The sequence below is a fragment of the Pongo pygmaeus genome, chromosome 1 (assembly GCF_028885625.2).
Source record: "Pongo pygmaeus isolate AG05252 chromosome 1, NHGRI_mPonPyg2-v2.0_pri, whole genome shotgun sequence".
Taxonomy (NCBI): Eukaryota; Metazoa; Chordata; class Mammalia; order Primates; family Hominidae; genus Pongo; species Pongo pygmaeus.
The window spans coordinates 209,701,919-209,723,997 of NC_072373.2; the positions used below are offsets into that span (position 1 = coordinate 209,701,919).

Below are 22,079 nucleotides of genomic sequence, written 5' to 3' on the forward strand. Positions count from 1 at the left end.
CTTGTAAATTTGTTTGAGTTCTTTGTAGATTCTGGATGTTAGCCCTTTGTCAGATGAGTAGATTGCAAAATTTTTCTTCCATTCTGTAGGTTGCCTGTTCACTCTGATGGTAGTTTCTTTTGCTGTGCAGAAGCTCTTTAGTTTAATTAGATCCCATTTGTCAATTTTGTCTTTTATTGCCATTGCTTTTGGTGTTTTAGACATGAAGTCCTTGCCCATGCCTATGTCCTGAATGGTATTGCCTAGGTTTTCCTCTAGGGTTTTTATGGTTTTAGCTCTAACATTTAAGTCTTTAATCCATCTTGAATTACTTTTTGTATAAGGTGTAAGGAAGGGATCCAGTTTCAGCTTTCTACATATGGCTAGCCAGTTTTCCCAGCACCATTTATTAAATAGGGAATCTTTTCCCCATTTCTTGTTTTTTGTCAGGTTTGTCAAAGATCAGATGGTTGTAGATGTGTGATATTATTTCTGAGGGCTCTGTTCTGTTCTATTGGTCTATATCTCTGTTTTGGTATCAGTACCATGCTGTTTCGGTTACTATAGCCTTGTAGTATAGTTTGAAGTCAGGTAGTGTGATGCCTCCAGCTTTATTCTTTTGTCTTAGGATTGTATTGGCAATGTGGGCCCTTTTTTTGGTTCCATATGAACTTTAAAGTAGTTTTTTCCAATTCTGTGAAGAAAGTTATTGGTAGCCTGATGGGGATGGCATTGAATCTATAAATTACCTTGGGCAGTATGGCCACTTTCATGGTACTGATTTTATGAGGCCAGCATCATCCTGAAACCAAAGCCTGACAACAACAAAAAAAGAGAATTTTAGACCAATATCCCTGATGAACATTGATGCAAAAATCCTCAATAAGATACTGGCAAACCGAATCCAGCAGCACATCAAAAAGCTTATCCACGATGACCAAGTGGGCTTCATCCCTGGGATGCAAGGCTGGTTCAACATATGCAAATCAATAAACGTAATCCAGCATATAAACAGAACCAAAGACAAAAACCACATGATTATCTCAATAGATACAGAAAAGGCCTTTGACAAAATTCAACAGCCCTTCATGCTAAAAACTGTCAATAAATTAGGTATTGATGGGATGTATCTCAAAATAATAAGAGCTATTTATGAGAAACCCACAGCCAATATCATACTGAATGGGCAAAAACTGGAAGCATTCCCTTTGAAAACTGGCACAAGACAGGGATGCCCTCTCTCACCACTCCTATTCAACATAGTGTTGGAAGTTATGGTCAGGGCAATCAGGCAAGAGAAAGAAATAAAGGGTATTCAATTAGGAAAAGAGGAAGTCAAATTGTCCCTGTTTGCAGATGACATGATTGTATATTTAGAAAACCCCATCGTCTCGGCCCAAAATCTCCTTAAGCTGATAAGCAACTTCAGCAAAGTCTCAGGATACAAAATCAATGTGCAAAAATCACAAGCATTCTTGTACACCAATGACAGACAAACAGAGAGCCAAATCATGAGTAAACTCCCATTCACTATTGCTTCGAAGAGAATAAAATACCTAGGAATCCAACTTACAAGGGATGTGAAGGACCTCTTCAAGGAGGACTACAAACCACTGCTCAATGAAATAAAAGAGGACACAAACAAATGGAAGAACATTCCATGCTCATGGATAGGAAGAATCAATATCATGAAAAAATTTTTTTTTTTTAATAGAGACAGGGTCTCTTGTGGTCTAGGCTGGCGCCGGCTTGTTTAAATTGGATTTTTTTAATTTTTGAAAAACATATTTGTGTGGTTCAGAAGTAACGTTAAAAGACTGTAGCTATGGTCAGGTGCTGTGGCTCATGCCTGTAATCCTAGCACTTTGGGAGGCTGAGGTGGGTGGATTGCCTGAGCTCAGGAGTTTGAGACCAGCCTGGGCAACATGGCAAAGCCCCATCTCTACTAAAAATACAAAAAATTAGCCGGCTGTGGTAGCGCATGCCTATGGTCCCAGCTACTTGGGAGGCTGAGTCACAAGAGGCTGAGTCACGAGAATCGCTTGAACCTGGAAGGCAGAGGTTGCAGTGAGCTGAGATTATGCCACTGAACTCCAGCCTGGGTGACAGAGCGAGACTCTGTCTCAAAAAATAAAAAATTAAAAAAAGACTATAGCTATTTCCAAAGTAACTGTATCTTAAACAGTACATCTTTTGAGAAATCATGTTCGGTATCTTTGTGAAATAGGGTATAGTTTAGAAATTCTGCCATTATTTTATGTATTATAGAAGTTAACTTCCTTTTTTATTGGCAGAACTATGTAGAAATAAGAAGTAGAGAAAGCATAAATTGACATTGACATATTGGCCTAAATAAGAAATAATATAGAAAAAGACCCTTTGCATTATTTTTTTATCTCCTGATATTAGTTGCCTATTTTACCTATAAATCAGTATTTATTTGATGACATTTGTATCCTTATCTTCCTTTCAATGAGGAAATGATAACTTGAGTCTTTCGCTTTAAGAATATTGCTTATGCTGAACATTAGGACAGTAGTTTTTCTTGTAGTGGAGTGGGGCAAGGTTTAGGAACGTTCAGCTGGGAATTATAAATGGAACATTAGTGTTTTGGCAGACTGAAAGACAATTTCTGTTTATTTTCACTTCTTCTTTTCTACTTTGTGAAAATCCATCTTTTAAGGAGGTACTGACTGTAAACAACCTCAGTGCCAGACATGATTGCCATTGATCAAGAAGGTTTATTTTGAAGAGAGTTCATCCTTCATGAAGTTTCATAAACATTTGTTCTTTAAAATGTATTGGTCCTCTCTTTTCTGCATAAGTAGGAAACATTCATATCAGTAATACATGTCATGTAATATCCTCATGGATTCTTGGATTTCTCTGATGAAATTTAGTCTTTGCAAGTGTATTTGCCTAGTTCCATTTGTTGTAGCATGTATGTAGTGAGTACTTTAATAATCAAAGTCTTTAACCATCAAATTATATTTATTTCTGGAATTTGTCTTTTATTATTCTACTAGAAAAAGAAAGAAGAGAATTTGAAATTTTTTACATTTATATTTCTACTTAGAGTCTCAATTCAGTATTGCATACCATCTATATAATCTTACTAATAGTTTTGCTTGTATTTCCTAATGATATAAATCACAGCAATTTGAAATACAGAAATATCAAGTGGATGTACTACTGTATTTCAATCATGGGTTATGAAAAATCAGCATGTTCTGGATTATTGTATGTGCATGTTACACTGCTCATTTATTGAACTAGAATTTTAAGTAGCACTATGAAAAGCTGTTTTGCCTGTATCTTGAGCTCAGAGAGAAAGAAACATCCAATGATTTATGCTTGGAGATACAGAGTTTAGTGAGAACTGATAATAAGCACAATGGCAGGCAGAATTAGGAAGGAAGTATGTTGTAGTGTACAGAGTTTTACATGGGTCATTTCTTTGAATTCAAATTCTGTAGAAAATTTCTGGCAGTTCCTGTCTCATACTGATTTATTTAGGCTTTTTTTTTTTTTTGATAGAGAGGTTTGCTAATTGCAACTTGTTAAACTCCTGTGCTCAAGTGATCCTACCACCTCAGCCTCCCGAGTAGCTGAGACTACAGGTGCTGGCAACCACACTCGGCTAATTTAGTAGAGACGAGGTCTTGCTGTGTTGCCCAGGCTTGTCTTGAACTCTTGGGGTTTAAGTGATTCTCTCAATTTGACCTCCAAAAGTGTTGGGATTATAGGCTTGAGCCACTGTGCCCAGCCAGTTATTTTTAGTACAAAGTAAAGGTGGCAGAGTCTCATCATGGGCCTAAAGTTTGGACACTTATTGTATAGTTGTGTTTGTTTTGAGATTCCATGGAATGTTTATCATGGGAAGGCTTTTGAAGAGATTGATTTAGTCACTTTAGGACATTTGAAACATTTTATTTTTTAGTTTTAGTGGAGAAGTATATAACTCACTAATTGGGTGAAAATGCTTAGGTCATTGGTGGAATTTTGTGGTTGCAATTTTCTCTAACTATTAAGCATCCATTTTTGAATTCTCTTATCCTTAACTCGCTCTTCTAGAATTCCTAGAGGACCTGTGCAACAACCTCTTGAGGATCGAATCTTCACTCCTGCTGTCTCAGCAGTCTACAGCACGGTGAGTGTCTGAAGGTTGTCAAATTGTGTGTGTGCTTTTTTGTGTGAATCCTTGGTATTAATTATAGGCAGTGTTTGTTTGATTGACACATGACAAATTTTTGGCAAAAAGTTCAATAAAATTCTGAATAGAATGAGATGTGTATAATAGAGTAAGGTGAATAGGCCCTTTCTCCATCATCTTAATCTAAGAAATGGAGTGAAACAAATACTGTGTTAAGATAGAGAGACCTGTCTTATTTTTCCTTTCTGTAAATATTAACCACTGGCCTTATTATTATTATTTTTATTTTTATTATTTTTGAGACAGTTTCACTGTGTCACCCAGGCTGGAGTGCAGTGGTGTGATCTTGGCTCATTGCAACCTCTGCCTCCTGGGTTCCAGTGATTCTCCCTCCTCAGCCTCCTGAGTAGCTGGAACTACAGGCACGTGCCACCACACCTGGCTAATTCTTGCATTTTTAGATGGGGTTTCATCATGGTGGCCAGGCTGGTCTCAAACTCCTGACCTCAGGTGATCCACCCGCCTTGGCCTCCCAACGTGCTGGGATTATAGGCAGCTTTGTATTCTTTTTGGACTCTGAGTTTTATTTTCTTTTTGGATTTTTTTTCTTAAAAATTTTATCAGTTTTACATTTTCTAAACTATAAAGTTTTTAAGTTTTAGTTTTTATTCTCCTTGATTACATATTTTCAAAATGCTGAAAGTTTAGAAGAGTGAACACTTTTTTTTTAAATTTTGAGATGGAGTTTTGCTCTTGTTGCCCAGGCTGGAATGTAACGGTGTGATCTCGGCTCACTGCAACCTCCGCCTTCCCGGTTCAAGTGATTCTCCTGCCTCAGCCTCCCAAGTAGCTGGGATTATAGGCGTGTGCCACCACGCCCTGCTAATTTTGTACTTTTAGTAGAGACAGAGTTTCACCATGTTGGTTGGTCTCGAACTCCTGACCTCAAGTGATCCACCGCCTCAGCCCCTCAAAGTGCTGGGATTACAGGCCTGAGCCACTGTGCCTGGCCGTGAACACTGTTTTTAACAGAAGGAAATTTAATTTTTTTTTTCATTTTTAAGAGATCGGGTCTCACTCTGTCACCCAGGCAGGAGTGCAGTGGCATGATTATGGATTACTGCAGCCTTGAACTCCTGGCCTCAAGTTATCCTCCTGTCTCAGCCTCCCAAGTAATTGGGACTACAGTCACATGCTACTGTGCATGCTAATTAAAAAATATTTTTGGCTGGGCATGTTGGCTCATGCCTGTAATCCCAGCACTTTGGGAGGCCAAGGCAGGTGGATCACGAGGTCAGGAGATCGAGACCATCCTGGCTAACACAGTGAAACCCCGCCTCTACTAAAAGTAGAAAAAATTAGCTGGGCGTGGTGGCGGGCGCCTGTAGTCCCAGCTACTCGGGAGGCTGAGGCAGGAGAATGGCGTGAACCCAGAAGGCGGAACTTGCAGTGAGCGGAGATCGCGCCACTGCACTCCAGCCTGGGCGAGAGAGCAAGACTGTTTCAAAAAAAAAAAAAAAAATTTTTGGTAGAGGCAAGGTTTTATGATGTTGCTCAGGTTGGTCAGACTCCCGAGCTCAAGCAGTCCTCCTGCCTCCACCTCCCAAAGTGCTGGGATTATAGACATGAGCCATTATGCCAAGCCCATTTAATTTTTTATATTAAGGGATTCAAATTCATAAATGAAGGGAAAATAATTATTTTGAGGATTCTTACTTGGTTGAGCAGGCTGGTTTCAAGTTCCTGGGCTCAAGTGATCCACCCACCTTGGCCTCCCAAAGTGCTGGGATTACAGGTGTGAGCCACCATGCCCAGCTATATGAAAGAAAATTTAAAAGTTAGAGGATGAAGCTAATAATATTAGAAGTAAATTTTAGGTGTTTTACAGTGAACCTAAGGTAATTTAGGGGAATTAGGGAGTGAAACCTATCTTTTAAATATTTCGGCTCAACATACCATTTATTCCTGTGGTTAGAGATAGGATACCTTAAAAGGACTCATAGTCTACTGAGGGAAATAAGAAAATAAATAATTCTAATATAAAGTGATATGATAGAGAAGTGATTCCTATTATTTTGGGTTGTGAATCACTTTTAGAATCTGAAAATAGTTGTAATGCTCTCTCTTTCAAGGGGAACATATACTCAGTGTTTACATATAATTTCAGAGTTTCCCAGATGTCCATCAGGCCATTTCTTTTTTTTTTTTTTGAGAAGGAATCTTACTCTGTTGCCCAGGCTGGAGTGCCGTGGCTTGATCCCGGCTCACTACAACCTCTGCCTCCTGGTTCAAGTGATTCTCCTGCCTCAGCCTCCTGAGTAGCTGGGATTACAGGTGCACATCACCACACCTGGCTAATTTTTGTATTTTTAGTAAAGATGGGGTTTCACCATATTGGCCAGGCTGGTCTCGAACTCCTGACCTCAAGTGATCCGCCCACCTTGGCCTTCCAATGTGCTGGGATTACAGGTGTGAGACACTGCGCCCCACCTCATCAGGCCATTTCTAAGCTCCAGATTAAGAATCTTTGATTAGAGACAGGAACATGTTAATTGCATGCGAAACGAAGAGGTGACTTCATTGAGAAAGTGACACTTAAAGCAGAAGATGCAAGACATCTGTAGGTAGAGAAGGGAAGGCAAAGCCTTCTAGGAAGTGAAGATTCAGAGGCGTGGTTAATGGAATGGCCAGTAGTCAGTTCACTGTGACATAATATGAAGTGAAATAAAGAGTATGTAGGTTGGTTGAGGGGGATTTTAAGCTGATCTTTGTATATTTGCAAATTAACCAGGCATGGTGGCATGTGCCTGTAGTCCCAGGTACTTTAGAGGCTGAGACAAGAGGATCACTTGAGGCCAGGAGTTAAAGGCTGCAGTGAGCTTTGATCAAACCTCTACGCCCCAACCTGGGTGACAGAGTGAGACCCTCAAAAAAAAAAAAGAGTATCATGTAGGTAATGGATATTTTTCTTGGTATGTCTGAAACAAGGCTCAGTAACACCTATTGTAGATCAATTAATTATTTCTGCAGCCCCATTCACTCTTAGAATTGACCCAGTTTCTGTTATAAATTATCTGGTCACCCTAATCATTAGGAACCTTCAGTTCATTGAAAAATAACATTTTGAATAACACTTTGAAAAATAACCTTTGAGCTGGGCGCGATGGCTTACTCCTGTAATCCCAGCACTTTGGGAGACCAAGGCAGACGGATCACGAGGTCGGGAGATTGAGACCATCCTGGCCAACATGGTGAAACCCCATCTCTACTAAAAATACAAAAATTAGCCGGGTGTGGTGGCGTGAACCTGTAGTCCCAGCTATTCTGGAGACTGAGGCAGGAGAATTGCTTAAATCTGGGAGGCAGAGGTTACAGTGAGCCGAGATCGCGCCACTCCAGCCTGGCGCCAGAGTGAGACTGTCTCAAAAGAAGAAAAGAAAAGAAAAATAACCTTTGGCTGATAGTGCTGTCTCCTACCTGTAATCTCAGCACTTGGGGAGGCCAAGGCGGGAGGATTGCTTCAACCCAGTAGTTTGATACCAGCCTGTTCAACATAATGAGACCCCATCTCAACAAAAAATAAAAAAAACTAGCCAGGCATGGTGGTGCGAGCCTGTAATTTTAGGTAGTTGGGAGACCGAGGCAGGAGAATCACTTGAGCCCAGGAGGTCGAGGCTGCAGTGTGATATATGATTGTGCCTCTGCATTCCAGCCTGGGCAGTAGAGCAAAACCCTGTGTCTTAAGAAAAAAAGAAAACTTAAAATATTTTTTTCTGGCACAACCTTTCTCTAGGTCTTAGTTTTTTATAGGTTTTTAAAAAAGTACTATGCAAAAGAACAGCATCATTGTCAGAATCCCTCTTAAAATACGATAATGTTTTCTAATTACCTAAGTATACTTTCACCATTTAATTATTATTTTTAAATTAAGATAAGTAAAGGAAAATGAAAACTTCTAGTAATCCTGAGTGATTTATGGAGACAAATACTATAACCATTTTTGGGGTGTAGTTTGTCTTTCTTGTCTTTTTTTTAGACCCTATGCTTTATCCTGTCACTTTATCTCATATCAGCTTTTCGTATGCCATTCCTTAGAAAACATTTCTTAAATAATAAATGGTTATGTATTGTTTATTATAAGAATTTAATCACTCAGCATTGAATACTTAAGCTTTTACTGTGTGTCATGCAGTGGTCTAGGTGTTCAGGATATGGTAATGGAGCAACACAGACCCTCAGCCCTCATGGATATTACATCTTTATGGTATAAGAAGACAGCAAACAAATATATATACAGTATACTATTAGGTTTTAGTAAGTAACTTGATGAGAATAAAGCAGGATAAAGGGATAGAGAATGACTGGCCATTCTACCTTAACTAATTCTCTCAGGGAACGTCTCTCTGAAAAGGTGACAAGCTGAAACTGAAGACTTCTAGGAAAAAAAGGTAGAAGGAACTGCTGTGGTAGAAGGAACAGCAGTGCAGAGGCCCAGAGATAGGAGTGAGCTCAGTGTAGTCTTAGAAATGGAAGAAAGCCAGTGTGGCTGGAATGGAGAGAGGTTGGATTTGGGACATCAGATTATGTGGACTGGTATGGTTTGGCTTTGTGTCCTTACTCAAATCTCATGTCGAATTGTAATCCCCAACATATCAGGGGAGGGACCTGGTGGGAGGTGATTGGATCATGGGGGCAGATTTTCCCCATGCTGTTCTTGTGATAGTGAATGATTTCTCATGAGATCTGATGGTTCAAAGGTGTGGCACTTCCCCCCTTGCTCTCTCTCTCTCTCTCTCTCTCTCCTGCCACCATGTAAGATGTGCCTTGCTTCCTCTTCGTTTTCTACCATTATTGTAAGTTTCTTGGGGTCTCCCCAGCCATGTGGAACTGTGAGTCAGTTAAACCTCTTTTTTTTTTCTTTTTTCTTTTTTAATTACACAGTCTCAGGTAGTTCTATAGCAGTGTGAGAATGGACTAATACATGGACATTACAGACCGTAGTAAAGATTTTGGATTTTAATCTAGATATAATAGAAAGCCAGTGGAGAATTAAGAGGAGTAGGTGTGAATTTACTTTTAAAAGGTCAATGTGGCTGCTGTATGGAGAATAGACTGTGTGATGTGGACATGTGGTGGTGATTGAAATGGGAGTAAGGAGAAGTCAGTAGAATATGTTGATGTCTTGGATGTGGGATGTGAGAGAAAAGAGTAAAAGTGGTGTCGTAGATCTTGGTTTGGGCAACTGAGTGGTCCTATTTGTGGAGATGAATACTGAATGAGGAACAAGTATTTTGTTGAAAAAACCTGAGTTATAAAACCTCATAAATGAGGACATGTAATTCTGTAATTTTATTACTTTGGAGAATAGATCATCAAAATCCTGTGAGCAACAGCACACTGCTTGTCATACAGTTTACATGAAATATTTGAATCTAAGCTTTTGAATGTAGTTTTTGAGTTTGATGTAATTTGATTTTTACTATTTAAAACTACTGTCATGTTTGTAGTCCTTTGATCAGTTTTAAAAAATCGAGACCAGGCATGGTGGCTCACGCGTGTAATCCCAGCACTTTGGGAGGCTGAGGTGGGTGGATCACTTGAGCTCAGGAGTTTGAGACCAGTCTGGTCAACATGGTGAAACCCTGTCTCTATTAGGGAAAAAAAAAAAAAAAAAAAAAAAAAAGTGTGTGTGTGTGGCTGGGTGTGGTGGCTGACGCCTGTAATCCTAGCACTTTGGCATGCCAAGGAGGGAGGACTGCTCGAGCCCAGGAACTTGAGACCAGCCTGGGCAACAGAGTGAAACCATTGTCTCCAAAAAAAATGTTTCTGTATATATTGTGTTTTATGCCTATTCTGGAAGAAGGGTTTTTAGGCAGCTAAAAGTTACCTTAAAGTATGATAGTCTCCACTTTTTATTTATTTATTTATTTGACAGAGTCTCACTCTGTCATCTAGGTCAGAGTGTAGTGGCACAATTACAGCTCATCGAAGCCTTTAACTCCTGAGTTCAAGTGAACCTCCTATGTCAGCTTCCTAAATAGCTGAGTAACTAGGATTACAGGCACAAGCCACCGTGCCCAGCTAATTTTTTATACTTTTTAACAGAGACAGAGCCTTGCTATGTTGCCTAGGCTGGTCTCAAACTCGTGGCTTCAATTGATCCTCTTGCCTCAGCCACTCAAAGTGCTGGGATTGTGGTGTGAGGTGCTGCATCCTGCTGGTTTCCCCTTTTTTGTTGTTTTTTTGTTTGTTTTGAGGTGGAACCTTGCTCTGTCACCCAGGCTGGAGTGCAGTGATGCATTCTTGGCTCACTGCAACCTCCATCTCCTGGGTTCAAGTGATTCTTCTGCCTTAGCCTGCTGAGTAGCTGGTATTACAGGCACGTGCCACCACACCTGACTGATTTTTGTATTTTTTAGTAGAGAAGGAGTTTCGCCATGTTGGCCGGGCTGGTCTTGAACTCCTGATGTCAAGTGATCCACCCGCCTTGGCCTCCGAACGTGCTGGGATTATGTCATGAAGTAAAAGTTAACCCTCAGTTCACCTCCTACTGCCTTAGCATATGGTGTCCATATGTCACTTTCATTGAGTTGGTTAAATTCCTTGAAAGGCTCCTGGCCAGTCTCAAAATTACACAAAGATTGTGCTTTTTTGTATCTGGTATGCAGGCTTTTTACACTAATGTCCATCATTTTACATAATAGGGATTTGCTGATAATCAAAGAAGCGTTAAAAGTCGGACTTGGCTGGGCACGGTGGCTGACACCTGTCATCCCAGTACTTTGGGAGGCCAAGGTGGTGGGAAGATTGCTTGAGCTCAGGAGTTTGAGACCAGCCTGGGCAACATGGTGAGACCCTGTCTCTGTATTTTTAAAAAATTAAGAAAAAAAACTTGGGGCTGTGCGCGGTTGGCTCACTCCTGTGATCCCAGCACTTTGAGAGGCTGAGGCGGGTAGATCACTTGAGGTCAGGAGTTCGAGACCAGCTTGGCCAACATGGTGAAACACCGCCTCTACTAAAAATACAAAAAATTAGCTGGGCATGGTGGCATGAGCCGGTAATCCCAGCTACTTGGGAGGCTGAGACATGAGAATTGCTTGAACCCGAGAGTCAGGGGTTGCAGTGAACCGAGATGCACCACTGCACTCCAGCTTGGGCAATAGAGCAAGACTCTGTTTCAAAAAAAAAAAAAAAAAAATTGGACTCATCTTCTGGAATGTGTTCATGTTACATTTAGTCTAGTTATTTTGTATTTGTTTATTTTAACCTGGTTCATGCAAGTTTGCCCTGGGAACATTTATCAGATATGAGAGAGAAGCTTATGTCATTATTCCTTATTAGCCATAATTGAGTGATTGATCATATGAACAAAAAAAGAATCAAGCATATATATATTATATATAATATATATAATGTATAATATATAATATGTATAATATATATTATATATTATATATTGTATATAATATATATGATATATGATATATGATATATATATATATATTTTGAGATAATTATATATATATATTTTGAGATGGAGTCTCACTGTCACCCAGGCTGGAGTGCAGTGGCGCAATCTTGGCTCACTGCAACCTCTGCCTCCCAGGTTCAAGTGATTCTCCTGCCTCAGCCTCCCGAGTAGCTGGGATTACAGGTGTGCACCACCCATGCCCAGCTAATTTTTTGTATTTTTGGTAGAGACGGGGTTTCACTGTGTTGGCCATGATGGTCTTGATCTCTTGACCTCGTGATCCACCCGCCTCGGCCTCCCAAAGTGTTGGGATTACAGGTGTGAGCCACCACGCCCAGCCCAAGCACATACTTTTAAAAGGTCTAGTAAGAGCTGCATATGTTAAATGGGGGAGAGAAAATGTCAAAACTAAAGAAACATAGGTTAATTTGAAATATTAATTGATAACTTTCTTATATTGGCCTGCCTCTGCAGTATAAACTGTGGAATTTTACTATGTTCTATAATTTTGTCGTATATATTTTACTTAGAGAAATTAGATTTTATGACGGTCAGGCTAGTATTTTTAATATAATTGCAGAGATGAACTTAATAATAGAATAATGACATTACTAAAAGAAGGAGAAATTTGTATTCTGTGAGGTTGGAAGGGTTATCTTAATAGCTGCTTATGAGAAATTCATGGCTGGGTGTGGTGGCTCACGCCTGTAATCCCAGCACTTTGGGAGGCTGAGGTGGGCAGATCACGAAGTCAGGAGTTTGAGATCAGCCTGACCAATATGGTGAAACCCTGTCTCTACTAAAAATACAAAAATTAGCCGGGCATGGTGGTGCACACCTGTAATCCCAGCTACTCAGGAGGCTGAGGCAGGAGAATTGCTTGAACCTGGGAGGCAGAGGTTGCGGTGAGCTGAGATGGCGCCATTGCACTCGAGCCTGGGCAACAGAGCGAGACTCTGTCCCCTCCAAAAAAAATAAATAAAGGAAGAAAGAAATTCCTGTAAATTATTTAAATTACTTCTTAATAAATGAATTGCTCTGTTTTTTTTTTTTCTTTTTGTTGAGACAGTGTCTCTCTCTGTTGCCCATGGTGGAGTGCAGTTGCGCGATCATGTCTCACTGCAGCCTTAAACTCCTGGGCTCAGGCTATCCCTCCTCCCTCAGCTTTCCAAGAAGCTAGGACTACAGGCATGCATCACCATGCCTGGCTAATTTTTTTTTTGTTTGTTTGAGATGGAGTCTTACTCTGTCACTGAGGCTGGAGTGCAGTGGCACCGTGTTGGCTCACTGCAACCTTTGTTTCCTGGGTTCAAGGAATTCTCCTGCCTCGGCCTCCCGAGTAGCTGGGATTACAGGCACCCACCACCACGCCTGGCTAGTTTTTATATTTTTGGTAGTGACGGGGTTCACCATGTTGGCCAGGCTGGTCTCGAACTCCTGACCTCAGGTGATCCACCTGCCTTGGCCTCCCAAAGTGCTGGGATTACAGTAGTGAGCCACCACACCCGGGCCATGCCTCGCTAATTTTTAAAATTTTTGTAGAGATGAGATATTGTTGTGTTGCCCAGGCTGGTCTCTAATGTCAGGGCTCAAGCAATTCTCCCGCCTCAGCCTTCCAAAGTGCTGGAATTACAGGCGTGAGCCACTATGCCCAGCTATGCCATAAAATTTCATGATTTTTTTTTTTTTCTTTTGAGACAGGGTCTTACTGTGTCATCCAGGCTGGAGTGCAGTAGCTCAGTCATGGCTTGCTGCAGCCTCAACCTCTTAGGCTCAAGAGATCCTCTTGCCTTAGCCTCCCAAGTAGCCAGGACTACAGATGCACATCATGACTCCTGGCTAATTAAAAAACACTTTTTTTTTTTTTTTTTTCCTGTAGAGACAAGGTCTCACTATGTTGCCCAGGCTGGTCTTGAACTCCTGAACTCAAGCAATTTTCCTGCCTCAGCCTCCTAAAGTGTTGGGATTATAGGTGTGAGCCACTGCTCCTGGCCTCATGATACATTTAGCCATTTTATATTTTATAAAATCTTGATTCTTTTACCCTAAAGCTTTGTTTAATCTAATTAGAGAACCATGCTTTTATTTCTTTTGCCAGGCCACTGTTGAGTATTTGCCAGGTCACTGTTGAGTAGGCTAGGATTTCAGTGGAGACACCTCGCCAGAGACAAAGTTTAGCTTGGGTTGATCAATATTCTTTAGGCAATGGTGTCCAGCCAGATGTAAATCTGTTTGATTGTCCTATCATCTAGCACAGATGTCAAATATATCATTTAAACTAAAGATTTATTTATACTTTTTTTAGAAGAATCATTTATCTTTACATCTCTGCTTTTAAAAATTGATACTTAATAATTATTTGTGGGATACATGTGCTATTTTATTTATTTCTTTGAGACAGAGTCTCACTGCGTTGCCCAGGTTAGAGTGCAATGGCATGATCTCAGCTTACTGCAGCCTCCGCCCCCTGGGTTCAAGCGATTCTCCTGTCTCAGCCTTCATAGTAGCTGGGACTACTGGTGCACGCCACTACACCCGGCGAATTTTTGTATTTTTAGTAGAGATGGGGTTTCACCATATCGGCCAGGCTGGTCTCGAACTCCTCACCTCAAGTGGTCCACCTGCTTTGGCCTCCCAAAGTGTTGGGATTACAGGCATGAGCCACCGTGCCCAGCCACGTGTGTTATTTTGATGCATGCAAGTAATGTGTGGTGGTCAAATCAGGGTAATTAGGATATTTATCACCTCAAATATTTATCTTTTGTGTTAGAAACATTTGAAATCTTCTAGCTATTTTGAAATATACAATAAATGAATGTTAACTATAGTTGCCCTACTCTGCTAACACTAGAACTTATTCCTTTTATTTAACTGTATGTTTGTACTCATTAACCAACCAGTCTTCGTATGTCTCACCACCCTTCCATGCTTCCCAGCCTCCGGTAACCGTCATTCTACTCTGTACCTAAATGAGATGAATTTTTTTTAACTCCCACATAGGAGTGAAGACATGATATTTTTCTTTCTTTGCTTGGCTTATTTCACTTAACATCATGTCCTCCTCTTCCATTTCTGTTGTTGCAAATGGACGTGGTTGAGTGATATTTCATTGGGTATATATGACACATTTATATTATCCATTATTCTGTTGATGGATACTTACATTGATCCACATCTTGGCTGTTGTGAATAGTGCTACAGTAAACACGGGTGGCAGCTATCTCTGCACTGAATTCATTAATAAATAAATGAATGCTATAAATTCTAAATGCTATAGAATTCACTTATAATTTTAATGCACTGATTTCCTTTCTTTTGGATATGTTCCCATCAGTGGGATTGCTGGATCATATGGTAGATCTATTGTAGTTTTTTCACAAACCTTTATACTGTTCTCCATAGTGGCCTTAGTAACTTATGTTCCCAGCAGCAGTGTGAGCATTCTCCTTTCTCTGCTTTCTCAGCAGTGTCTGTTTTTTTTTTTTTTTGAGACGGAGTTTTCGCTATTGTTGCCCTGGCTGGAGTGCCAGGCACTCCATGTGATCTCGGCTCGGCTCACCACAACCTCCGCCTCCCAGATTCAAGCGATTCTCCTGCCTCAGCCTCCTGAGTAGCTGGGATTACAGGCATGCACCACCACGCCTGGCGAATTTTGTATTTTTCTTAGAGATGGGGTTTCTCCATGTTGTTCAGCCTGGTCTCAAATTCCTGACCTCAGGTGATCCGCCCACCTTGGCGTCCCAAAGTGCTGGGATTACAGGTGTGAGCCACCATGCCCGGCCCGTTTTTTTTTGTATTTTTAATAATAGCCACTTTAACTGGAGGGAGATGAAATCTCATTGTGGTTTTCATTTGTGTTTCCCTGATGATCAGCGATGTTGAGCTCTTTTCATATACTTGTCAGCCATTTGTATATCTTCTTTTGAGAAATGTCTGTTTAGATCATTTGCCCTTTTTTTTTCTTTTTTTTTTTTTTTTCTAGACAGGGCCTCGCTCTGTTGCCCAGGCTGGAGGACAGTGGTGCAATCCTGGCTCACTGCAGCCTCAGCATCCTGGGCTCGAGTGATCCTCCTGCCTCAGCTTCCTGAGTAGCTGGGACTGCAAGCATGCTGCCTCCACACCAGGCCAATTTATTTATTTATTTTTGTAGCTATGGGGTCACACTATGTTGCCCAGGATGGTCTTGAATGCCTGGGCTCAAGCAGTCCTCCTATCTTGACCTCCCAGAGTGCTGGGATTACAGATGTGAACCACTGTGCCTGGCTCTGCCTGCCCATTTTTAAATTGGATTTTTTTTCTTCTTTTCTTTTTGCTGTTTGGCTGTTTGGCTGTTAATCAGTTGTCAAATGGATAGTTTGCATATATTTTCTTCCGTTCTGTAGGTTGTCTCTTTACTCTGTTGACTGTTTCCTTAAATGTGCAGAGACTTTTTAATTGGATATAATCCCATTTCTCTAGTTTTGCTTTTGTTTTCTCTTTTTAGATTTTACCCAAAAGAAAAATCTTTTTTCAGACCAATGTTCTGAAGCATTTCCCTGGTGTTTTCTTGTATTCGTTTCATGGTTTCAGATCTTAACATTTAAATATTTAATCCATTTTAGTTTGATTTTGGTATATGGTTAGAGATAGGGGTCTAGTTTCATTTCTCTGCATGTAGATATCCAGTTTTCCCAGCACTGTTGATTGAGGAGACTGTCCTTTCTCCTGTGTATATTCTTGGCACCTTTAAAAAAATGAATTGGCTGTAAATAAATGGATTTATTTCTTGATTCTCTGTTGTCTTCCATTGGTCTGTGTTTTTAGTCCAGTACCGTGCTGTTTTGGTTACTGTAGCTGTGCAGCATATTTTGAAGTTAGGTAGTATGATGTCTCTAGTTTATTTTTTTATTTTTTATTTTTATTTTTTGAGATGGGGTCTTGCTGTCTCTCCCAGGCTGGAGTGCAGTGGGCAGATCTTGGCTTTTTTGCTTTTCTGCTGCTTTGCTTTTGCTTTTCTTTCTGCTTTTTTGATGTAGATGTTTGTTTTTAGTCCAGTACCATGCTGTTTTGATTACTGTAGCTGTGCAGTATGTTTTGAAGTTAGATAATATGATGTCTCTAGTTTATTTTTTTATTTTTTATTTTTATTTTTTGAGATGGAGTCTTGCTCTCTCTCCCAGGCTGGAGTGCAGTGGTCAGATCTTGACTGTTTTGCTTTTTGCTGCTTTGCTTTTGCTTTTCTTTCTGCTTTTTTGATGTAGGTGTTTATTGCAATAAACTTTCCTCTTACTACTGCTTTTGCTGTGTCCCATGGATTTTAGTATTTTGTGTTTCTACTGTCATTTATTTCAGGAAATTTTGAAATTTTCTTCTTCATTTCTTCATTGATCCATTGTTCATTCAGGAGGATGTTGCCTAATTTCCATGTATTTGTACAGATCTATTTCTAAAGATCTTTTTGTTAATGATTTCTAGTTTCATTGTATATCGGTCAGAAAAGATACTTGGTATGATTTTATTTCTTTTAAATTTGCTGAGACTTGTTTTGTGGCCTAAGTGGTCTATTTTGGAGAACCCGTGTGCTGATGAAGAGAGTATGTATTCTGCAGCTGTTGGATGAAATGTTCTGTAAATGTCTGTTAGGTGTATTTCGTTTAAAATGCAGTTTAAAATCCAACGTTTGGTTATTGATTTTCTTTCTAGATCATCTGTCCAATGCTGAGAGTGGGATATTTAAGTTGAATAATAGTTCAAGTCCCCAACTATTATTTTATTTTAGTCTATCTCACCCTTTAGATCAAATAGTACTTGCTATATATGTCTGGGTGCTCTTTTGTTGCATGCATATGTATTTATAATTGTTATATTTTCTGGCTGAATTGATCCATTTATCATCATATGGTGTACCTTTTCTGTGTGTTTTACAGTTTTTGACTTATAACCTGTTTTATAAGGCAGGAGTAGTATAGCTACTCCTGCCTTCTTTTGGTTTGTGTTTGTGATGAGTGACTTTTTTTGTCTCTTCACTTTTAGTCTATGGGTGTCTTTTTTTTTTTTTTTGTGAGTTGGAGTCTCACTCTGTTGCCCAGGCTGAAGTGCAATGGCACAATCTCGGCTTGCTGCAACTTCCGTCTCCTGGGTTCCAGTGATTCTCCTGCCTGAACTTCCCAAATAGCTGGGATTACCTGCACCCACCACCATACCTGGCTAATTTTTTCGATTTTTAGTAGAGATGGGGTTTCACCATGTTGGCCAGCCTGGTCTCAAACTCCTGGCCTCAGGTGATCTGCCCACCTTGGCCTTCCAAAGTGCTGGGATTAGAGACATGGGCCACCCTGCCTGGCCCTATGTGTGTCTTTACAGGGAATTTCCTATAGGCAACATATAGTGTAATGTTTTTTAATCCAGCCAGTCTATATTTTTTAATTGGGAAATTTAATTCATTTACATTCATGGTTATTATTAACAGATAAGTACTAATTCCTATCATTTTGTTAATTGTTTTCTTGTTGTTTTGTATATCCTTTGTTCCTTTTTTCCCTCTCCTTGTTTATTATTTCAGTTTGTTGGTTTTCTGTACTGATAAGATTTGATTCTTTTTTCTTTCTTTTTTGTGTATCTGATCTATCAGTGAGTTTTATACTTTTCCATGTTTTCATGATTGTGATTATCATCTTTTCACTTATGGTAACCACCCCTGGCGAATACTTTACTTTTTGTAGAGGCAGCGTCTTGCTATGTTTCCCAGGCTGGTCTCGAACTCCTGGGCTCAAACGATTCTCTCACCTCGGCCTCTCCAAGTCCTGGGATTAAAGGCATGAGCCAGTGTACCTGGATTAGTTTTCTTTTTTAATACAACATTGTATTGGAAAATATTTTTCCAAGTTGTTACATATCAGTTATAATCTTCCTAATTCTGTAGGAACATAATAGGAATTTTTAAAGAACTTTCTTCTTAGCCGTTTAATCTTTTTTTTCTGTTTAATGCGTTTGAATTATTTGGTATGGAAAAGTAATGAAATTTTCTTGATTGTTAAGATAGAAAGGATTTGGTTGTAAGAAGATTTATGTATATAAATTATTATTATTATTTTTCTCCAGTAGCATTTATGAATGATAACTGACCATAGTTAGAAATCCAGATTTTTGTATTTGATAAATTTAAATAAAAGATGATAACCACATTTAGATATTTTCATAATGTTAGGCATTCTTAAAATGTTTAGCTTAGAATTTGCCAGTCATTTGGAAATACCTAAGTCAGTTGTTCTCAACTGGAGGTGAGTTTACCCCCAGAGATATTTAGTTATGTGTGGAGATGTTTTTGACTGCCACAGCTGGTGAGGGTTGAGGAGATGGACAGAGGATGCCGCTGTCATTTAATGGGTAGAGGCCAGGTAAGTATCTAAACATCCAAGTGCACGTAACAATCTCGTGATAGAGAATTATCCTGGCCCTAATAGCAGTAGTGTCACTGTTGAGAAACTTGAATCTAGATTTTCTCGAATGTTAGGCAAAATTATTAAGATTAGTTAATATTATTAATATTTATTCATCTAGCCAGTATTTGTTCAATACCATCTATGGTACTCTACTAGATGGTGGTAGAAAAACATACGAAAGTAGAAAATAATGAAAATTGTAGTGTTTAGAAGTAGAGAAAAAGGATTTAAAACTGATAATTTCTGTTAAGATATGAGAGAAGGTGGAAGGATCATTTGAGCCTCAGAGGTTGAGGCTGCAGTGAGCCATTATCACACCACTGCACTCCAGCCTGGACAACAAAGTGAAAACCTGTCTCCATTAAAAAATAAAAATATCTCTTCCAGGGACGTTGTCTACAGGCACTCAGAATGATCCAGCATGTGACAATACCATCGTAGGCTTCTCTACAATACAGCCTCTAACAAAATGAGGCTGTCATGAGCCCTTGGTAATAGAATTGCCGATCTTTATACCAAGAAGGTTGGGAAAGCACCAAAATCTGCATGTGGCATGTGCTCAGGGAGACTTCGAGGGGTCCATGCCGTGAGGCCTACAGTTCTTATGAGAAGATGGCGTTTTAGGTGATACCTGAACCATGAAATGTATTCAGCTGTTCATGGATGAGGAGGAAGAGCATAAACCTTCCATGTAGATATTGCAGAGCTCCAAGGCCTTAAGGTGGGAGCCTCCTGATGATTGGCGGCTCAGAACCATGCTGTCCAGTGGAATATTTCCTTTTGAGCACTTGAAATGTGGGTAATGCAATTAAGGACCTGAATTTTAAATTTTATTTAATTTTCATTAATTTAAGTGTGAATAGCTGCATGTGGTTCCTGCTAAATTTGAAAATGCCCTTCTAGAGGCTGACAAAATCTAGGTCATGTAATTTTGTAAGGTTTTGATAAAGTATTTGGGTTTTATCTGATGTATAGAAGGAGCTATTGAAGAGTTTCTACTAAGGGAATGACATAATATTTAAATCATGAAAATACTCATATTTATTAGCAGATGAATTGGAGTTTATAGGTTACATGGGGAGCAGAATGTTAAGAGCAGCTAAGTGGCTCTGGAATCTGACCAAATGAATTCAGATCCTGGCGCTTCCACTGGCAGCTGTGTGTGTCATTGGGCAAGTTTCTTGCACCTCAGTTTCCTTCCTCATTAGTAAAATAGAGATAATAATAGTACTGATCTCCAAAGGTCCTTATGAAGGTTAAATGAGACAAATCCATTTAAACCTCCTAGAGCTTGATACACAGTCATCACTCAGATACGTACCAGCAGCTGCTGCCCCCATCAGTAAGTATTCTATTCTTACAACTACAGTGAAGAAACTATTCGTACCGTTTATTTGATACGAAATCTGAACAAGCTTAATGTGGTGTTAGATAAAACGCTTATGATTTTCATTTCAATAGTGTTGCTTTTTTATTTTTAAAAAATATTAAAGGCCGGGCGTGGTGGCTCACGCCTGTAATCCCAGCACTTTGGGAGACCGAGGCGGGCGGATCACAAGGTCGGGAGATCGAGACCATCCTGGCTAACACAGTGAAACCCCGTCTCTACTAAAATACAAAAAATTAGCCAGGTGTGGTGGCAGGCACCTGTAGTCCCAGCTACTCAGGAGGCTGAGGCAGGAGAATGGCGTGAACCTGGGAGGCAACACGTGCAGTGAGCCGAGATAGCACCACTGCACTCCAGCCTGGGCGACAGCGAGACTCCATCTCAAAAAAGAAAAAAAAAATTAAATGTCTTTTTCTATATAGACATGGGGTCTCCCTGTGTTGCTAACACTGGCCTCAAACTCCCGGGCTCAAGGAATCCTTGTACCTTGGCCTCCCAAAGTATTGGGATTACAGGCATGAGCCACTGCACCCAGCCAGTGGTGTTGCTTTTCAAACTTTAGTATTTATCAATACTTATTATATGTTTGTCATCTTGGAATGTCCAACTTTATTACCTTAGAAAAGTAAACTCCTTTAATAAACTACTAGATGTACATGATACAAAACTTAGGAAGTTAAGGGATAAAAGACTTGTAGTATAATTATCCATGTGTTAAATATATTTTCTCTTTTGACTTAACCGTTGCCATATTATCAGACCCATTGTTTTATTTTTAATAATCCCATACGAAATTGTTTGTAGAAATAATATAATTTTAATAGTGTTGCCCAGGTGTAGTTGTAGATTATTGTCACTTGATGTTTAAAAGCTACTTCTCTCTCTCTGTCTTTAACTTATTTGAAAAATAGCATTTGGGAAGTAGCTGTGAGTGCTTTTCTTCTTCTTTTTTTTTCCTCTCTCCCTCTCTTTTTTGTTTTTTTTTTTGAGACGGAGCCTCGCTCTGTCACCTAGGCTGGAGTGCAGTGGCGCAATCTTGACTCACTGCAACCTCCGCCTCCTGGGTTCAAGCGATTCTCCTGCCTCAGCCTCCTGAGTAGCTGGGATTACAGGCACGCACCACCATGCCTGGCTAATTTTTGTATTTTGGTCAAGCTGGTCTTCAACGCCTGACCTCGTGATCCGCCTTCCTTGGCTTCCCAAAGTGCTGGGATCACAGGCATGAGCCACCGTGCCCAGCCGTGTAAGTGCTTTTCAAATGCCAGTTTTTGCAGATGGTAGTAGTGGATACAGTTTTTATCTGTGGAACCTTCTGTGGAGTGTCAGGACTGCACTGGAGGTTTACATGGAGTAGATGTGTTTCTCTTTGTTTTTTTGGAAACAGGTTCTCACCCTGTTGTCCGGGCTGGAGCATGGTAGCATGATCATAGTTCACTGTAATTAACTTTGAACTCCTGGGCTCAAGCAATCTTCCTGCTTCAGCCTCCCAAGTAGCTGGGACTACAGGTGCATGTCGTCATGCCCGGCTAATTTTGTTTTGTTTCATTTTCTGTAGTGACAGGATCTCACTGTTGCCCAGGCTTGTCTAGAACTCCTGGCCTCAGACGATCCTCCTGCCCTAGCCTTTCAAGGTTTTGAGATTACAGGCACGAGCCATGCCACCTGGCT

At 40.1% G+C, this 22,079-nt stretch overlaps 1 protein-coding gene across 31 annotated transcripts in view; it reads left to right on the forward strand.

Annotated features, from left to right (window-relative positions):
* EIF4G3 (eukaryotic translation initiation factor 4 gamma 3) overlaps window positions 1-22,079 on the forward strand; it is a 361,242-nt gene that overhangs the window by 86,809 nt on the left and 252,354 nt on the right. For all 31 annotated transcript variants that reach the window (XM_054502694.2, XM_054502727.2, XM_063667500.1 and 28 more), the window contains exon 2: window positions 4,054-4,129. In XM_054502694.2, the coding sequence (XP_054358669.1) occupies window positions 4,054-4,129 (76 nt within the window). The remainder of the gene's footprint in view (window positions 1-4,053; window positions 4,130-22,079) is intronic.